Below are 21520 nucleotides of genomic sequence, written 5' to 3'. Positions count from 1 at the left end.
AAGGGCACGGTGAGGGTGACGGAGGGTAACATTTCCATCATGGTGACATTGCAAGCTACAGGAAATCATTAAACCTCATTAAACAATAAGTCACAAATAGCCTTGAGTCATTAAATCTTATTTTTTAGTCACATATTTTAAAGACCCTAGCAGTTTTTTCCCCAGTGTTGTTGCCTATTTATGACAAATGATATACATTATACATTATTTTTGACCACTTTCCAGAGTATAATTTCCAAGTCGCTGTGCTCAAAAGAGCATTTGGAGAAGGAAAGAATATAATAAATAACTGATATGATATGAACTGATAGATAAGGGGAGGACGCTACACTGTTTCAAGGCCAAAAATGCCCTTCAGATATGCACTGGGCTATCTGATCAAGGCTGCAACACTGAGATATCATGCCTTTGTTTTTCTGCATATTTTTTTCAAAGAATACCACAGTGTTTTATATGTTTTCATGTGTTTGTCCTTCTTGCAGGTAGTCATTTGTTTCTATTCATTTCTGTAATCCCTGCTATTACCTATCTCAAGCTTCGAGCGTTCTCAAGTTTGAATTCCATATTAAAAGGACCAATGTGTAACAATTAGGGGATCTATTAGCAGAAATGGAATATAATACGAATAAGTATGTTTTCTTTAGTGTATAATCACCTGAAAATAAGAACTGTGCGTTTGCTTTAACTTAGAATGAGCCGTTTATATCAACATATGAGCGGGTCCTCTACACAGAGCCGGCAGTCATGTTTCTACAGTAGCCCAGAACGGACAAACCAAACACTGTTATCTTTTCCTGCTTGGGCCGGAGACGATAACGCCATTCGCTACCGTCATTCGCTACCGTCATTCGCTACCGTCACTTCACCATTCACGTCCCTCATACACACACACACAAACTAAGCACTGTGTCTCCTCCAAATGACCTATGCTACTCTTATAACAACTGTCTCTAGAGAAGAGCATTCGTGTTTTCGCATCAGCCATCGTAGTTCTTCTACGTGCTTGGCACGCAGGAGAGGTTTCAGTTGGTTGCAATCTGCAACCGCACTGCTAGATACCGCCAGATCCTACACACTGTACCTTTAAAGTAAAATGGATGCAATACAATGGCTGTCTGGAAGGTATACAGTTACTCGAAATTAGAGCTAAAATGATAAGTCAAATAATCGTTTAGTCGATGAGCAGAAAAATAGTCAGCAACTATTTTGTCACGTTTTAACTAAAAATAGTGAAAACATGCCAGAGATTTGCTGATTTCAGCTTCTCAGACGAGAAAAGCTTTTCTTTCTCATATGTCATAATAAACTGAATATCTTTGTGTATTTGACTTTTGGTTGAACAAAACAAGACATTTGAGAACATCACATTGGGCACTGGGATCTAAAATTCAACAATAAATGGCAAGAATGAATGTAAAGTACGTGGTTTTTAGGCCAAATTGTCTGTTTCCACATGTCTCCACTAAAAATGACTCTGTTGTTTCTCTCTCTGCATTCAGGCTCCTTGAATAAAAAACATTACAAAATAAGTGTTACATTAGCAGCATGCAGGATGCATTTTAAACTACTGATGAGAACATCTGCCGCCTCCACATTAGCATTAGCTTCTGATCGCCTGGCCACCCCGACCAGAAGGTAGGCCGTTCCGCTGGGGACTTCAGTGTGGGTGGATTTCAACACCCCTCATCACTCTTCTCCGCCCTGTCCTCCGTCATATACAGCAGCTTCCTCACATGGTCACCTCTGCTGCTGCTCCCTCCTCTTGTTCATCCCCTCCTTTCTCCTCATCACTTTCAATCCAATCTGCGGTTATCTTCGGCCAGAAGATTCACTGCTCAGTGTATTCACCCTGAACTAATGGCTCAGCCCATGACCGCCTTCGCCCGCTCGCTCACAGTGGTCATGCTTTCAGTCGTAGATACACTCTCTCAATCTTACTCCTCTCTCTGAGTTTCATGTTTGCAGATTAAATACTATCAAACTGCATTAGCTTCCCCTACATTTGTCAAATAATCCCTCTTGTTGACACGCCACACTGATATTCCTCCACATCTGCTCCTGCTCTCTCCACTCAATCACCTCAAGGTCCTCTGCCTGCCTACCGGCCGTCACAACTGGCAATAGATGTTTCACAAAATGTTGCTGTCAGCAAATACAAGCTACGAGGTTTCCTGGCGGCTGTTGTTGCCACGAGAGCAGAAACCTCGCTAAAGGAGAGAAAAGAAAAACTGCACATGATTATATTTTGGCGGACACCTCCTTAATATGCTAAGTAATGAGTTATACTGTGTCTGGTGACTTCTCGGGATGTAAAATGAAAACATGCACATACGGTAACAATGTTTCTGCTTACAGTCTAGCATCTCTGAGAACAGGATTGTGCACAGGTCGGTTCATCCTTCAGCTCAGCTCATATTTGATATTCAAACTGTGCAGTTTGGATTTTCAGTGACTTTTTTTCCCCCAACTCCACAAATACCTGCCAGCATTACCCTTGAAGAATTTAATATATATTTCAAATTTAGGGATCGTACAAAAATTATTAGGGGTCAGAAAAGGCAGAGGGTTGTGTATTTTTTAATTTGTGCAGAAAGGAGGGTGGTAAAAATAATTCTTTCATGGCCCAGGATTATATTTAATTGCATCTTTTTCTTGCAGCATTTACTGTGAAACAAGCTTGAATAAATATATTAAAAAATTACGACAAAAGATGCCTTTTCTGTGCGACATGGATCGTAAAGGTATACGTTATATGCAGAGGACAACAATCATGTCTCTGTATCAGGGCTTTTTTGCCTTATGGTTTCTGTTGGCGTCAATATGTCAGTTTTCAGACACAGTAGATATAGATCTTTATAGTTATTAGGGATTGAACATAATCTATCTAAACAACGTGCCGTTTTTTCACAAGCCAACCAAATAGCTAATTCCACTCCTAACATGCGATTCAGGCTCTGTACACAGGTTTGTTCCATCAAGCTTGAAATCAGAGTTGAGTTGAGAAATTAAAGGTGGATGGGTGTTGCAATTTTGTCAATGTCAAAGGGAGGGTCCGAACCAAATATCAACAACCCTGGGTTGGGTCTTGCTCATAGACTGTATATAAGAAATGGATGTAGTCACCGGGACATCACCCATTGGTTTGTGGACAACGGTTTTGAAGCCTCAAGTTTGACATTTTGGCTGTTGCCATCTTGCTTTTTTTGCAACCCGAAGTGACACGAGAGGGTGAAGTACAACCGAACACGACCAAAATGTCACAATTAACTTTCATGAACTGAAAACACAATGTGAAAGGGTTAAAGTTGTAAGACAAAAACAACTCCCAGACTGGACAGAGACTTGAAACTAGCGATTGAGACCATAAACTCATGTTTACAATGTTTACTGAGGTAATAAATCAAGTGAGAAGTAGGCTAATTTTTTCTCATAGACTTCTATACAATCAGACTTCTTTTTGCAACCAGAGGAGTCGCCCCCTGCTGGTTGTTAGAAAGAATGCAAGTTGAAGGCACTTCAGCATTGGTTTCCCTTTTCAGAACAGGAGTTTGCCGCCTGGTCTTGCGCTTTTAAAAAGTCAAGGTTTTAATTCCATAAGAAATAAGATGTTCATAATATCTAACACACACTGACTCGGCATCTTGCCAACTCTCCATTTAGTTTAATTTGGAACTTCTCATTATGGCAGTAAAAACTGTCCCAATCCCGGAGGGCTAATGGGATCAGTGACCTAGATTGTAAATTTTGCAGTGATATCTTACGTAAAATTGAATTGCTGAAGTAGTCATATTTCTCAAATAAAAGCGCCTAATCAGCACGTTCAAGGACAAATAAAGCACATCGATAACATGGTGCACTGCCACTTTTCTCACAGACATACATGAATGCTCCACATAAAGCTTGACAGCTTTGAAGGCACTCTGACATTGCAGCCGCTCGCTCCGCTTTATCACACAACCTTCACTGAACCCACAACAGCAAACACAGCGTGCTTATTATAGCTTCTGAGCCAATTATATGTCCACCAGCCACTGTACAAGAAATATCAAACTGTCAACAAGCTGGCATGTTACAACAAAAACAGAACAAGCTACAGCTAACACGTGTCCCCGAACAAACGGTACAACTGACCCATAAAGCCTCCGCAGCTCATTTATATTTATTTAAAGGCTACAATCAAAGTTCCCCCCAAACACTGAAAACACACAAATTAAATTTTCAGAGGCAGTTGTTCATATCAAATGAGCGACACCGAGCTCCTTTAACAAACTGACATCTGTCAGAGAAGTGTGTAACTCTAACCACAGCTCGTCTTGTTCGGCTTTCCAACTGAGTGTAATGTAGACACGGAAACACAAGCTGTGACTCCGCTCTGCTACGGTTTCTTACTTACAGAATTAGAGCTCTGAAAGCGGCTAAATCTATTGTTTGGACACACAGCACAAGCAGCGTTTTATTTTACATTTTAAACAACAAACCCAGCCTGTCAAAAGCAGTTACAAAGTTTGTTACCTCAAAACAATGTAATTAAACATTTACACGCAGGTTGCATAAGGAAAGCCTACTTGGTGGGTAAAAGCAATTATGGTAATGGATGACCTGAAATACAATACTCAAGGGCCCTTTAGCTCAGAGCATCAAATATTCCATGCTAGCAGCAGAAGCAGCAGTTATGACAGAGAGGTGGAGGAAACTATGCTGTGTGTTTTAAATCATGTCACAATACGATACGGAGGAAGAGAGGCTGACCTAAAAACAGACACGTTTAAATTAGTTACAGGAGGCTGACAAATAATTTAAACACAGCAAGTAAGGAAAGTAGAGACATGTCTTGAAAGAATGAAAGCAAAGAAGACTGCAGTCTGGCAATCAGCATCATGACACAACTAATAGAGGCTCAAAGAGGCCAATTGAATCTTATTTGTGTTGGTCAAGTCAATAAAACATTACAATATATCGATATTGAGATATGACACTAGATATCGTCTTAGATTTTGGATATAATATCCGGGTTTTCCTGGTTTTAAAGGCTCCATTACAGTTATAAGTGATGTTATTTTCTGAACTTATACCAGACTGTTCTAGCTGTTTTATTATTTCCCTTTACCCACTTAATCATTATATCCACATTACTGATGATTATTTATCAAAAATCTCATTGTGTAAATATTTTGTGAAAACACCAATAGATAACCCTACAATATTGTCGCAATATCAATCGGTATTTGGTCAAAATTATATTGCGATATTTTGATTTTCTCCATATCGCCCAGCCCTAGTACAGAGGAGGAGTAAGGAGGTAAATCAAACACACCCCACAACCCTTCCAAACAACTATAATACTGCCTTTGAATAACAGCAAGGAGGGGGAAAATAAAGGAGAAAGAAATTGTTCTTCGAAGGGGTAATTCATAGATAAAACAGTTGTTTTGTATCTATGGGGCAAATGGTCTCAGAAAACCATGATGACGTCAAACTGCATCAACAAAGAGGAACTTCAGTTTCAAGTTGGACCAAATTTGGAGAAATTGTAAGCAGATTTAGTTAGCTACTTAAAGGGTCAATTCACCCAAATTACAAAAAAACCCAACATATTTTCTCACTAAACACTATAGTGGTATCCTGGCATGCAGATAGTTTGGGTTTTATTTGCCCATATTATGAGATAGCTCTTCACCAACATGCTACCATGGTCACAATGACAAAGCAGGAACACCGTGGTCACATTCACACGGCTACACGTTCACACTTGGAAGCTGTCCAGTACAACCACAGTCTGATCTGTTGGCCACTGAGCTGCTCCACTGGAGCGGTTGGAGTTAAGGTAGTCTCGCATAGCCAGACCTATCTCCACAGCACTGTGTCAGCGCTAAAGAAAGGTCTGGCTCCACACATTATCATTCTGCTACAGGGGGGGAAATGTTTGTATTTCTTTAAACCGATCAAAATGATCTTGGACAGTGCAAAGCCCAGGATGCAGCGACGGTGCCCTTGCAAAATAGATAGCGCAGATAGTGGGAGAGGTGGAGAATGCTGGCTGAAGTAGGCAGCCAATGGCAGGCTTGTACCCACAGTCTACATCTGGTGAGTCAGACAAGGGTTAAGGGCCTTTCTCAAGGGCACCGCAGTAGTGGTAATGAAGGAGGGGAAAATGCTGCTTTTCACTTTCACCACTGGACTGCGGGATTGAATCGACAACCTTACAATGTTACCTTACGTCACAAGCTCGCTTCTCTAACCTTTAGGTCACCGCTGACGTGTAGCAGGTATAATGTTCAACATGTTCGACATCCTAATTCAGTGTGTTGGCATTTGCTAGCTATCACAAAACACAGAGTTCAACTGAGGGTGATAGGAATGCCTTTTGTTTTGCAGGTATTTGATCATAAGCCAAAGTTTTAAAGAAATTAAAACGTTGACGTGATGAAGACGTCGGATTAAAAGTTAAAGGATCACCAACAGTTATAATAATTCATCCTGAGGGGACCATGAATGTCCGAACCAAATTTCATGGCAATCCATCTAAAGAGACATTTCACTCAGAACCATAACCATCAACCTCATGGTGGCATTAGAGGAAAAGTCAGGGGGTCACCAAAGACAATAGGCTTCACCCTCCAGAGAATGTGTGCACAAAGTTTCATGGAAATCCATCCAACAGTCAGTCTGGACCAAAGTGGTGGATCGACCTACCGACAGCCCGACTAGCATGGCTAAAAATTCAACAGCAACATTTCTTTCCAGAAACAATGTCCTTCACGCCGAGCTGAGGCAGAGAAGGATAACTCCGAACCTGGGGAAATCAAACCAAATCTATCTGCATAGCCAGATACCTTTATACTATACTTGAGTTGTGGTGACGTGTTTTGGGATTTCAGGATTGTTTTTGTCTAGTGTTTAGTGTTGAATGTCTTGTGCTTTGTTGTGTTTTCTTTGTCTTCTAACATCTTGGGTCCATGTTGGAAATAAGTATTTTTTTGTTTTCTTTGTCTGATAATCCATAAATAAAATCAATCAATCATAGAAAAATGAGGAAACAGAGTATGTTTTTTTTGTAATTTCGGTGAACTTTTTTTTTAATTGTTTGCTCTTTAATCTGGCCAGTATAACCCATTTATTTTTACATGGACAGACACAAACACTTAATCTAATTCCAACCTTAACCCTGGCCAAAATGTCCTCACTTTCCAAAAAAAATGGTATCCTCACAGTGACAATAAAGTAGAAGAGCCCACACATTAAGCCCCTGCATTGTGCAACACATCTCAGAGAACAAACAGCTGATACGGTGACCACGAGGACGAGTCGAGGACCATTCCAGCACTGGTCAGTCACTGGCTTCTCAGCTCGTCTTCTGATGGACACAGAATACAGTCTAATCACTAAGAGTGCACACCCCTTGCTCATCATGGTACAGGTTGAGAGACAATACAGCTGTATAAGTCCTGAGATCATCCTCCGCCTGCCGCTGTCCTGCGTCTACTCTGTGCTGTCTCAGCGGAGCTCACCTGCGCTGCTAAGCTGGGTTGGTTACTGGTTTCACGACGCTCAATATAACTAATGGAGTCCGGCTCAATATTTAATCTGTGTAATGTGGAGATGGGAGCATATATCTTGTCACTGGGAATGAAATCGCTCAATCTCATTAGTGAATTAGGTTGAGAGGTTCTGCCCGATTAGACTTTAATGCAATGCTTTATTTATGATATCAAAGTGAGCCACTAAGAGGCCACTTTGCTGAGTAAATCCGAAACTGTTGCTGATTCAGTTTGCTTTTGTTTCTGAAATTAAGTCTCACATTTGCATATACATTCTTCTATTCAAGCAAAGTTAAGCCTCCCTGAGCCAAAGTAAAAGCTTGTATAAATCTTTCTTTCTTTAAAGAGTTGCTGCTCCGGCCAACAAATTAATAACCTCGAATCACCTGCATGTTTAAAGGCAGATGCAATTGAGTGAATGCCATGAATAAATAATTTTTAGGATTCTCAACTCATTGGGAGGCTGAGTGTCTCTGCCCTTGAAAGCCTGTATGTTCACTGAAAACTTTGAGGTCACCAGCCAGCGGTGGTTATCTGACTCCCGTCTGGAGTCTCAGGTAGAGGACAGATTTCACTGTGAGAAATGCAGAGCGTCTCCTGCAGTTATCTCTGACACATACACACCACCCAGGGGCGGTCTGACAAGCATGGCCAAGTCTAACTTCGCTGGCACAGTTTTGGCGATGTGCTGTTATTTTATCTTTTCTGCAGATTGTAAAATGTAATACTGTGAAACATCAGCGCTGACTTATATCAAAAAAGTACACATCAAAGACAGAACAGCCCCCAAAGCGTTTTGCATTAGTTTGGGAAAACTCAGCAGAACTGTCATCACAAGGTACGGCGACACAGCAATGGCCTTAACACAAATGCCCCTCGGCTACGAGCGCTTGATGTGAGAGGAAGAGAAAACTTTAAAAATGTCAGTTTTCTGTCTTTTTGGGAATTAGGGGGAACTCATCAACCATCTTAGCAGCGAGAGCTCCCCGCTCGTAGCTCATATCCGACTCCGACAATGACAAATCAAAGTCATCTAGCAGCTACAGACTCTAACCTCTCCATTTCCACTCACGCTGTACATTAAGTCGCTGCCTGCCAACGCAGCAACTTAAAAGTCTAAAAAGTCCTCCGGCGGATCGCCAGCTGTTAACAAAAGATATCATTGGGGCTGAATCAGGCCGATAACGTTTGAAGGAGAAGTATAAAAAGGTACTGAGCAACACCAACATGTACAAAGGAGGACTGAACATTAATATTACCTGGCCTGATTGTGGGACAAGTCTGGGGACATTTAGCAGAACATGGACACACTGTTTCTCTCTGTTAATGCACTTGGCCCAGTAGATCACCCGTCACTGCCACTGCAGCACAGCAAATGTATCGCTAAACAATTCAAATGACAGCTGGTGTCCAACATCTACCCTGTCTGACCTGACCTTTTGAGTTCTCAGTCACTCTGAGGAGGAAAAACTTCCTGTTATTAAAACGAGAGGGCACAGTCTTTACCGAGTCTGACAAGTAAATCAGTTTTAAGGGGCTAGAAGTGGTGAGGAAATATTTCATCATCCTGACTTATGCTTCTGCATCTGACAGGCATCTGTGGGTACACATGGATGTGCATGCATAATCTATTTCCCCTGCAGGAGCAAAGACTTCTCACATGGAAAAGTGCACTTTCGAAATAGCACTCTACTAATATCCCAAAACATGCTGTGCTCATGTAGAGTCATGACCGTGGGGGTCACAAACCAGGGACATCACATTATACTGAACAACACAATAGAAGATAGCGTGTGATGTAGATAATACTACTGGCTTGTGTTTTGTTAAGTGAAATTCTATGACAGAAAACTATGATTTAAAAGGACACTCACTATTTACTAGTCAATGGGAGTACAGCATATGAAAATAGTTGTATGTCTTTGAAAAGTCTGACAAAATTATATCAAAATATATCAGCTTGAGTTTAGAGATTTCAGATTCTTAAAGGGGACCTCGACCAGTTTTACATATCAAAGTCTGTTTACAGGTCTTGGGGAGTACTACTGCCTTTTGTGTCTCCAGAGGGAGCTGCACAATGTCCAATAAATCAGCCGATTGGACTGTTGTCAGGCTATTAAATAGGCGATATCGATCGCTGTAAGCACCATAGATGTGGGTCAATAGGGGCCTACTACACCCACTAGTAGGTTTTTATCATCTATTCACATGAAGGTATAGAAAGAAGATATAAATGAACACGACAGCGACCTTTAGCGACCGTAGTAATTATGACAGGAGCAGAAGCGGAAGTCAGGTGCTATAGGATAGACAGCATGAAACTCCATATGGTGTGGAGGTATGGGGTGATGGATGGGATACAAAACACAGGCATTCATGTGTGAAACAAACAGCGTGTAGTTTGTAGTTCTTTTTGTTCACAAGCCTTATGTTTCGCTTTCACTTTTGAATCGTAGTTATTTTAAGGCAAAACACAATGTTTTTCCCTAAAATAAAAGTGGTGATGTTGCCTAAACCTAAAGAAGTTGTAGTTTATTGTTTTGCCTAAACCTAAAGAAGCCTTTTTGTTTGTGTTCAAAACATGACATTTCAATCGGTTTTACGTGTTAGAACGTGTTGCTTTTAAGTTTCACTTTCACTTTTACAACGTAGTAGGCCCCTACTGACCCCCATCTATGGTGCTTATGGTGACAGATAACGCCTACTTAATGGCCTGATATCAGTCGTATTGGGTGCATAAATTGCGACTACAAGTTGAAAAAATGAAACAAATCTGGGGGCGTGGAGTTAGAAAGAAGTGCGCTTATCACCAGACCTCTGTTTTCATTTTGTTATCAACTGGTATTGCTAACTATAGCTAACAATGGCTAACCTGGCCGGAGCAAACCCCATTAAGTTTTCTGATTTATTGTACTGGAACGCGGTCAACTCGGGTGTGACGTCATTCCCAGCACCGAAGCAAATGGAACGCAACGTAACACACCTGAATAACTGATCAAACTGTCTGCGGTCCATTTGTATTGTGGGTAATGTAGTAATGCAGGTTGTGACAAGGAAGGCAAATGTGTGGAATAAAAAAGAAAACAATATCTCTGGTTCTTTTGATCTTTTTTTATATTCAGTCTAAATCAATGGATTACTCTTTTACTGTAACAGTAAGCGTCTGTTATAAACTAGGGGCAGCGTTAAGTTTGAAAGACATGGCAGGGAGGGTCTAATAAAAAATTTGAGCTGATAGAATTAAATTGAATTCATATGAAGTCAAATCAAATTTTTATCAGATGCAAATGAAAGAAGCAGAAGAGAAAATCAAAAGGAAACACACACATCCAGAGCAACTGTGTGTGCATATGTGTGTCATTAGCAAGATAGATTTAGAATTAATTTGTCTGCGTGTGTGTATGTGTGCAAGTACATACAGTATGTCAGTCTGCAGGAGTAATGACAGACTAGCAACAACAGGCACAAATTCCCTTCAGGCAGGGAAGCAAAGGAGCAGCTGGTGTGGTGGAAGTCGAAACATAAACACTATGAACTGGATTTAAATAGTAAGACAGAGTCAGGTTCCAAGAACCGGCTGATAGTTTTGCTCCAAAGGGGGGACTTGATGAATTAGGTGTTCAGGCTTCTACGTTTGAATAAGTTGTATATAAATCATTGTGGAGAGGGGATATGTGATGAAAAGTGCATTGCAGTAATCCACTCTAGGGCAAACAATTGCCTTAATAAAGTTTTCTAGGTCAGCAAAAGAAGAAACATCTTTATCGTGAAGAGAAAGAGAGCTATCTCGGGTGAAAAACGTTTTTGGGTATCGACGTGACTGTCAGAGGAGTCTGGATCAAAGAGGTTTGAAACAGCCTTCCTGTGGGGTAAATGTGCACCTACTGACAATTAAAGGAATGGAAAGAAAAGCTTGTTTCAGATCTAAAATTAAATTTTCAGCTTGCTTGTAGTGAAGGAAAGAATACTGCTTCACAGCCATTTTTAATGTGTAGATCAGAGGCTTCAAGCTTTTTAAAAACTGCTATCATCACCATATTTATCAATACAGATGTGTTGCTGCATCAAGACAGTGAGAATATATGAGTGACCAGAAGTATGTACTGTAGCACAATCCAGTGCTTAAGCATTTAACTGGTTTGTTGTGAACAGGGACCATAAAAGTACGGCTGAGGCACCACTACCAATTTAACATAAAACTCACTAAATGGAAACCTGCTGGGATGACAAATGCACCTTTGCAAGATATTCATCACACCTCAATACATTATCCAACATCAAGAAAGGTTTGCCCAAGCAGGAGGATAAAAAAAGCTCAGTTTATGAATTGAATAATTTACAGAGGATTAAGTAAAAGGTGTGGAGGCCGAGGGAGGGAAGAATGAACATGATACTCATGTAAACTTACAGTATGCTTTCTAATTTATAAACAGCTACTGGGAGACTGTCTGCCGGCAAAATGAAAACACTTCTGTTATGCATTGAAATATGGTAATGTGCATTTCTATCATCCCTCATAAAGAAAGGTTTACAATGAGACATCTGAAGGGGCTGACACGTTTTACTGTTGGGCTATTTCTATGACTGATTCTCCCCTGGGACTTGTAAGCACTAAATACACCAGCAAGGCTGATGAATATACTGTAGCTAATGCAACTTTGTATGCAAAAGAGGAGAGCCTCATGTATTGTCCAAATGTAATTTTTCAGTTCTGCTAAAACATATTCTTCATCTTAAATAAGAGCAGATGGAAACAGCTGGATCAGCTCATACAGTTCAGCTAAAGGCCTTTTTTTAATCGCCATTGCCATCTTTCGTCCGATTAAACATGGTGCCATTCAAGATTTGAGAAAATGCTTGAGTTGTGCTTCTTTTCAAGTGAAGTTTTCCCCTTTTAATACTAAAAAAGAAAGTATCTGATACATGAAAGCTATCTGGCAACATACGTCCACCCTGCAGAAAGTGGCACCATTCATTTTGGAGCTGTTTAACAAAGACACAAGTGCTGAAGCGCAGGAAGCCAGACCTGTAAGTAATGCAACAATGCTCCGAGGCAAGGTCATAAAACTGTCCAAGTGTTGGAGCATCTCAGGGGACGCTGGCAATCTATATTCATCCACTGAGTCCTGTGAGGAGCTCGTAAATCTTATCAAAAATGTATAATGGACTGTTAATGTGGGCGCCAAAAGATGATGATGATCACTCTATACTGTCCAAACACATCTCTACTGTCATTTATGCAATCACAGAGCTGTATAGAGATGTTTTGATATTTAAAACATGGAGCCATGGACAAACATTAGACACTTTGGAGTGATACATATTATGATAAAGACACTGCACAGAAACTGAAATATGACACTTGCTTTCACAATGAGTTATTTGCTTTGGCAAATCAATAAAACTGCAAATTCTAATTTTCTGCAAAACGCACTGACTGACAAACCTATTTGTGACATCTTATAAAGTTGTAAAAGGCTGTGTTAATTTCACATTAAATTGAGCATTTACTAAATGTTACAGCAGACTGTTGCTGCTGACCCCTTCAACAACATCAACAGTTAAGATAATAAGAAAAAAGTGTGACAACATTACCTGTATCTCTCTTGCATGGTATATGATAATCAGCCCCAGGAGAATGATTGTAGAAAGGCTTATCAGGCATTTTAGAGCTAATGAATACAGGGACTCCTGGAAAAAGAGCAACAACACTATAGCCAAACAACACACAGCATCATGACATGAAATCACATTCTTATATGGTGGTAAACCAGCCCCCCAAAAATCTGGGGAAAAAAAAACATGCAAGTAATAATTCAGCTTCTTCAAGGTGTAGCTGCAACAGATTCTGACATGTGATATCTTTTTGGACTATTATAAGGAACATGGTTGGACAGCAGTGGGCCTTTTGGCCTGCATGTGACTACATGGGACACTTTGCAGTGAGCCCCACACTGTAAACAATTGCTGTTAATTTACAGCAGGATTTCAACAGTATTAACCTGTTATTGCTAAAAACAGTGCTTTACTGTTAATACAAAAGAAAACCTGTTAGATTACGCTCATAGGCCGTTTTTTAACTGAACTATAATGTATTCTTAAAAAACAGCACTTTACTGCTGATCAACTGTCTAAAGTATCATCAGTAACAGTTTCATGCAGTATTTTTTTAATTCTGGGACCTGATCTGCACATGTGAGGTTTGTACATTGTACATGATTGTAAAATCAGTGAATTAGCTCTGTTCTTCACTCACATGTTGTTATGGTTTGCATCCTGTGCTTGTAGCCAGCTATACACAGACATTTTGGGAAAAGTGTCAACAAGTCTATTATAGCCTTTTTCCTAACAAGTGCCTTTAATTATATTTAGTGTGACTATTCCTATGTCTGTAACCTGCTAAGTCTATTCATCTAGGCAAAAAAATAATGTTTATTAAAATGTATGTAAAAAATACAACCTAAATAGTGCATTAAAACAAATCAGTAAGTAAAAGAAAGGTGGAAAAACAGCTATATAATGTATCTTTAAACGGTAAATTAACTGTAAAATACTGTGAAATTAATAAAAAACAAACAGTTCAAACTGTATTTTTCATTAACAGTACAAAGCTGTAAATTTCAGCGGCAGTATAATAATGTTAATTTTACAGTAACATAAACTGCTGCCAGTTCTTTACTGTTATTTTACTGGGAAATTCTTAACATTGTATATGGTGGTAAACCAGCCCCCATAAAAAAAATCTGGAAAAAAAAAGCATGCATTCAGCTTCTTAAGGTGTAGCTGCAACAGATTCTGACATGTGATATATCTTTGTTGGACTATTATAGGGCTCATGGTTGGACAGCAGTGGGCCTTTTGGCCTTGCATGTGACTATACATGGGACACTTTGCAGTGAGCTCCCAGACTTATTTAAAGTGCTTTTCTATAACACTTTTTTTTATTGACTTGCTCCTGTCTTGTCACATGCTATACTAAATTAAACTCTGCAGGACGACATGTGTATAGATACGCACCTTTCCATAGGCTCCCCATGAGAGTTCAGTCTCTATAACCATAACAACGATCCCAAACATCCCAAAGATTAAAGCATAGTCGCTGAGCCTCTTCCTCTTCTCAAACAAGGCCCTCCTGTGTCCGAGCTTCTCTCCAATGTTCTGGTTCTTCTTTTTCCCCGATTTGCCTCCTCCACTGTGGCCGCAGCCTCCTCCTCCACCTCCTCCTCCTCCGTCTCCGGATGCGTAAGGCATCAGCGTGGTGGAATTGTTCTCCGGCTTGGAGACCAAAGTGTCCGACGCGTCTGCGGCTGAGATGGGCTGCAGAGGCTGCGACTCGGAATCGAACTCGTGTATGTTTCTGCGGGACGAGCTCAAGTTGCTCAGCGGCCGCATCACGCCGCCGTTGTATCTGCAGCTGCTCATGGCTATTTCATTATAGGAGTTACTGTCTTTGTGGCTGCTGCTGCCCAGGCTGCCTCTCTGCTGCCGATGCTTCTGCTGCTGCTGCTGCTGATGATGCCTGGATGAACTACCATGACTGGAGGGTGTGAACTCGCAGACGCTGTACTGGCAACCTCCTTGCCTCGAAGACGTTTCCGAAGGTGTCCTTAAAGTTCCCACAGTGGTCGGCGACGTCCCGCGAAAGACGAGGCTTTTGCGCGCATCGCAGGTGCAGCTACTGCAGGTGCAGCGTTGCTCGTGCTGCTGCACGCTGCTGCAGTAGTGCTGGTACTTACAGTGCTGCTGGAACTGCTGCTGCTGCTGCTGCTGGTGGTGCTCGGGGAAGAAATCGTTCTGCAGCTGCAATGATGGGGTTTCCATGTCAGTGCTGCCGGTTAAAGCAGCAGTCGGGTACCACAGAGCACCCGACGAAGGGCGTTATGGTACCTTACCGGAGGACGGAGCCGCTGCTGCATGGAGGGACCCATTTCGGCTCCGGTAGATTGTGTGAGAGCTGGAGGAGCCTCCGATTGGGCCGAAGGAGAGGGGGGGGGGGGGGGGGGTGGGGGGGGGGGACCAAAACAACTGTCTCGACGTCATGAAAAAAAGGTTGCAACCATGAGATGTGAAGCCCAGCCTCATTTCATCAGGATCAACAGTATTATTTTGCTTTTGGAGATCTATGTGCACTTTCATTTATAGAGATCTGAACTTCTGAAACTGCAAGCCCAAAAAGAATAGCTTTTTTAAAAGTGTAAATTAAAAAACATGCTTTACTGCTGTTAAATATCACCCCATGAACACACTTCTGCATTGAAAAACGTCATGAAAAAAGGTTTAAACCATGAGATGTGAAGCCCAGCCTCGTTTCATTAGGATCAACAGTATTATTTTGCTTTTGGAGATCTATACCTGCACCGTTTATAGAGATCTGTACTTCTGAAACTGCAAACCCCAAAAAGAATAGCTTTTTTTAAAAGTGTTTAATAAAAACATACTTTACTGCTGTTAAATATCACCCCATGAACACACTTCTGCATTGAAAAACGCCATGAAAAAAAGGTTGCAACCATGAGATGTGAAGCCCAGCCTCATTTATATCAGGATCAACAGTATTATTTGCTTTTAGAGATCTATACCTGTGCACTTTTACACATTTATATATAGAGATCTGAACTTCTGGAACTGCAAACCCAAAAAGAATAGCTTTTTTTTAAATTGTGAATTAAAAAACATACTTTACTGCTGTTAAATATCAGCCCATGAACACACTTGTGCATTGTGAAATACTGCCACAGTATATACGTACATACAGAATATATATATATGTATACATACATACATGTATACATGTATACATATACAGTATACATACATATATGCATGTTTATACATATACAGCAAATACATATATGCATGTTTACACATATACAGCATATACATGAATACAGTATATATTGAATACACATATACGGTATATACATACAGACATACTGTCTCGACGTCATGAAAAAAAGGTTGCAACCATGAGATGTGAAGCCCAGCCTCGTTTCATCAGGATCAACAGTATTATTTGCTTTCGGAGATCTATACCTGTGCAGTTTTACGCCTTTATATAGAGAGATCTGAACTTCTGAAACTGCAAACCCAAAAAGAATAGCTTTTTTTAAAAGTGTAAATTAAAAACAGACTTTACTGCTGTTAAATATCAGCCCATGAACACACTTCTGCATTGTGAAATACTGCCACAGATGCAATTTGCGCACAACACCCATCAGCCATGGCCTGCATGGGCTAATTCATAAATTCCTGACTGCTTTTGCCATTTTATTGACTTCATAGGAAACACACGTATAGCTCAGTGTCACAGCTGATTTACACGATGCTGACTCCATTCAGCTCATTGGCCTGCTGGACCATGTGATCGTGCAGGCCTGTAGAGCACCTATACATGGCTGATGTGACCGCTGGTGAAGCTGCGTTATTAATGGAGCAGAAGAGTTATAACACCCTGAGGAAATACAGCCCAGAGATTGAGCAGCTGTGGAGGCATAAACCACAAGGCTGAAACCCCAATCATCCACATGTCGTATGCAGCAGCAACAAAATTTAAGTCTAAGGACTGTTGATCTTTTTTGTAAACCTTATTTGTAGTGGGATTATAGTCCGAGCTGCGCAGTTTTGCTTCAGTTGCATTGGTAAAGTTGTCTCTCTATATCATCCACCAGCAAACAACAATAAAGAATCTAAACACATGCAAAGTTTGAAAAGGACTAGTTAAAAATATAAACATAGTATTATATTACATATTTGTTTTAAAATAGGGAGTTGTGAGCGTGGAGCTGTCCATGGTGCTGAAAGAGAGTCCATCATGAACTAACTTTCAGCACCGTGGACAGCTCCACTCGCTCATTGATCACTACCAACCCTTTAATAAAACAAGCCCTCTGCACAGGATCGCAATGCGCACTTACTCCTGATTGGCTGGGGTCGACACACCACGTGACAGCCCCCACGTTCACAGCCTTTTATCTTCTCCCTGTGTGTGTGTGTGGGGAGTCCAGTGAATGAAGGCAGTCTGCATCAATTCAAGCCACGTATCTTCAACAGGAGGGACAACGGTATATAGCCTATATCCGGGCAACATGTTATTATTGTGTGGCGCACAGAGAGAGAGGATATAGAGACGCTGGAGAGATGTTCATTTAAGATGATTGATGATCTTTCTCTGTTACAGTACGTGGAAGCATGCACCCCATATTTATGCTGTTATTTTCCACATTCCACCCAAAGTATAGTCTGTATTTTCCCTCATTGATCTAATTAGTTTCCCCCCCAGTAATTTAATCAGAAGATCCCTAATCACTATACCTCAGCAGTTTTACCCCCATCGAGGCTCACCAGCAGTTATGAATTTTTGTTTTATGAATCTGAAAGTTAATTGAACTTTCATGGAGATACCATGCTATCTATCAATAGAATGAACTCATTACAATAGTGTTTTTTCAGCACAAACATTTTAGCCTTTCCAACATGAAATACCATCGTAAAACTGCTTGGCAAAATATAGCTAAAAAAATGTTAGTGTGTTTTCTGATTACTACATTTGATATTTATTAAAAAATAAAAAAAGAGTCATGTTTCTCAAATAGCCTTCATATAATCAGGTAAGTCCCATTGAAACTGAGATCTAATTTTCAAGGGATGTTTGATAACATATGTATATACAGTATATATACAGTAAACAGTATATATATACGTATATACAGACGTACATATGCATGTAGAGTACACACACATATATATACATTTACACAAACACATATATACATATATATACACACACACACACAGTATATATACAAATACAGTATTAACATATACTGTATATACATGTATACATACATACAGTATATACATATATACATACATACATATATGCATGTATACACATATACAGTATATACGTACATACATGTATACATGTACACATATACAGTATACATACATACATACATACATTTATGCATGTTTACACATATACAATATATACATACATACAGTATATAATGTATACACTTATACAGTATATACATAAATACATGTATACATGTATATATGCATACATTTATACATGTATAAACACACACACACCTCACACACACACAATATAGGAAGCAGAAAGCTATAAAATATATTAAAAAGCAGGACATAAAATATAAATACACACGCATCAAGGCTCTGCTCAGAGAGATCTGAGATGAGCCAGTTGCTCATGAAGTCCCCTGAGAGTCCTAGAGGCCGGTTATTCATTCAGTCAGAGATTTATGATCAATGCACTATAATTAGTTGGAGTGCATTCATATTAGTCATGCACATATTATTGTCTGTGGATCTGCTTATCGCTCCCCCTAGTGGTGGAAGTGTCTGTGGAGACTGTGACATGTCTTACAAGAGGGCTCACAAAGGGCAAACATGATAATTTGTATTAATTAATCTACAAACTGATATTCTGGTACATTTTGCCCTTTCTAGGATTAAACCACATTTCATCCAGATGACACGTATACAGGAGACAAGTGTAATAATTACCGAGCAGAGAAACATTTGAACGCATGCATTTAATATACTGTAATAAGTCTATAGGATAATTCAATAATACATCCCCATCAAGATTACAAAGTCAAATCCCACATACATTATTTAAATGTAAATGTATAAATAGAAATGTGTGATATATAGAATCGCTGAGATTAAAATGGGAAAACATTTTCTGAGATACACATTCACATTTATTCATTTTTACGGTGTTGGCTGATTCCTATTGAATATCTAATGTAGACATATACCTGCAGATGTTGGCTGCCGATTATGAATGCCATCTGTATTCATTCCTCTAGACTATAAATGTCATTCAGATCAAGTGTGGTTTTAATCCTGCAGATAAAATCTTTAATATTGTTGTGAGCCTACAGCTCGCTCCTGCTTCATGCAGCTCTCTCTGCCACCCTTCAGATGTACCTCAAAAGGGAAACATGATGTTGCCTAGCACACTTAGAGAGTCAGCACCACTTTACTCCCCACCTCCATGTGTTTACCTACTGGACTGTGTTTTGATCAGTCTGACAAGTAGGTAGAAAATGTGGAGGGAGGCAAGTAAAGTGCCTACTTAGGTTGACAGAAACAGCCTCTCAGATGCTCAGCAGACATTTCCCATGTTTCCTTTGGTTGAAGGTCCATTAAGACGAAGAACATCCTTGACCTCAATAGCTTCTTCCTGAGAGTTATGACCATTCTTTACCAACATTTTGACTTTGAGTCTCCTCTATTTAATTTATGCCATGAAGAGGTGCAGAAGTCTAGTTTTCTCCCAGAATACTTGAATTAAAATATGCTGAAAGGTTATTATGGAATTGATGCCCAATGATGCCACAAACATTCTGCCAACTGCACGTTTAATGATAAGCTATCCAAAAATAGGCAATCTAAACTAACACATTATTATATAACATCTCATTTAATGCAACTTTCTCAGTCACAATCACACACTGGCCTCTGTTTCTTGCAAAGCTAAATCTAAACTGTACATCATATTGCTTGAATGCACACAGCTATAGAATGTGATGTGTTTTAAAGAGTCCCTTTGCAGCATATCTGAGGCAGTCTTGCATCTGTGCCTTAGATGTGCTATAATCAATATGTGCTCTGAAAGATATCAATACGTATTTACACCAATGTCACCATGACAAATTCCTGTACATTTATTATTAGAAGAAAGTTTGGTTGTTCGAAGAACATTGATTGCTGTTTTCCCATGATGGTGAGGTCGGTGAGATTGCTTTTGTTTTGTTATGCGCAGGATTTATTTTGCTTCAGGGTCTATTTTTAATAACTTCAAGGCCCTGGGTGACTCTGACACTACAGATGAGAAAGATCAGAGCAATGATTGAGATGAAGAATCTAAATGATGCTATTGTGTAACACGATATGGTTTATACATTATATGGTTTGAAAGTGTAATAAATTGGACTCCACTTGTACGTTGGCAGCATTTATAAAACCATTACTGTTGTTGGAATGAATGGTTTGACTTTGTTTAAATCTATCTACAGATGTACAATTATGTCTGCACTTCATGTGCTTTATGTAATAAATTAGTACAGTTTATTCTCTGCCAATGGTGTGGACATCTGTGTGTCCTCTTTAAAAGCACAAAACGGAATGAATTTGTGTGCTAATCAAATTTTATGGACGAAACTCTGATGATATACAAGTTGATCATGAGGAGTAAAGCATAAATTATTGTCATTTTTTTTTAAATTCTGTTGGCGGAGCTATGTGAATCCTATCTTTGTTTCGGTGTAGACTTTTCTGACCTTTCGAGAATTTGACCTCATGGCCTAAAAATGACATAAAACACCATCTTGATGGCTGTTGTCAGACAATACTGCAGTAGATGAAAATGGTGATAACAAGGCTAAAAGGGCAATGCATATAAATAGTGAAACTTTAGTCCTTGAGCAGAACAAAATAGCTTCTGTAGTTGCTATTTTGGGGTTCTAATAATTCCTATACCTACAAGGACTTTTTCAACAACTTTATCATCTGTACTTTTTTTTAGGGGGTCCTGGAAAGCTAACAAAACCTTTTGCTTGCAGGTCTTGTTTGAATTTAGTAACCTCAATCTAATAGAATTGTAATGTTAACAGTTGTAATGTTATATGAACAAATATTCACACCATGTACTTACAAAATATATTATCAAAACACAGAGAAAATGTTAATCCTTTGCTTCACCAAAAGAAAGTGAAAAGGCTTTTGCTCTGCATACTGTGATGTTCATGTCAAAGCAGAAAATATGGTTCAATATGCTAACAGGATTTTTATTACAGTTTTTTTTTATGGTTTTATAGCTTTATAGTTGTCAAAAGTCTATTTACATAAATAAATTGCTTTTCATCTATCCATTTTCTGGCGCTAATCTGTTGTGGTGGCTGAAAGCTAAGCAAGGTAGGTTGAAGGAACTGGCCTTCTACCTCCAA

General features: G+C 39.7%; 1 protein-coding gene and 1 long non-coding RNA gene across 4 annotated transcripts in view; one reads left to right on the top strand and one right to left on the bottom strand.

Moving 5' to 3' along the window:
- Positions 1-15611, bottom strand: part of kcnn2 (potassium calcium-activated channel subfamily N member 2) — a 29605-nt gene extending 13994 nt beyond the window's left edge. Inside the window, exons 1-2 of one of the 3 annotated variants that reach the window (XM_037753308.1) lie at positions 14556-15611; positions 13134-13226 (exon numbers count right to left, since the gene is read on the bottom strand). In XM_037753308.1, the coding sequence (XP_037609236.1) occupies positions 13134-13226; positions 14556-15359 (897 nt within the window). In that variant the 5' untranslated portion in view covers positions 15360-15611. Of the gene's footprint in view, positions 1-13133; positions 13230-14555 lie in introns of all 3 variants that reach the window. The other 2 variants (XM_037753309.1, XM_037753307.1) reach the window with 2 other exon arrangements.
- LOC119478509 lies at positions 2-18914 on the top strand. The gene is made up of 3 exons (XR_005204459.1): positions 2-1088; positions 4289-4291; positions 18903-18914. It is a non-coding gene; the product is annotated as an uncharacterized LOC119478509 (long non-coding RNA).
- Positions 18915-21520: the final 2606 nt, after the last annotated feature.

The sequence above is a fragment of the Sebastes umbrosus genome, chromosome 19, assembly GCF_015220745.1.
Source record: "Sebastes umbrosus isolate fSebUmb1 chromosome 19, fSebUmb1.pri, whole genome shotgun sequence".
Taxonomy (NCBI): Eukaryota; Metazoa; Chordata; class Actinopteri; order Perciformes; family Sebastidae; genus Sebastes; species Sebastes umbrosus.
Note: the sequence above shows the minus strand (reverse complement) of the source record. Positions and strands in the feature narration are given on the sequence as shown.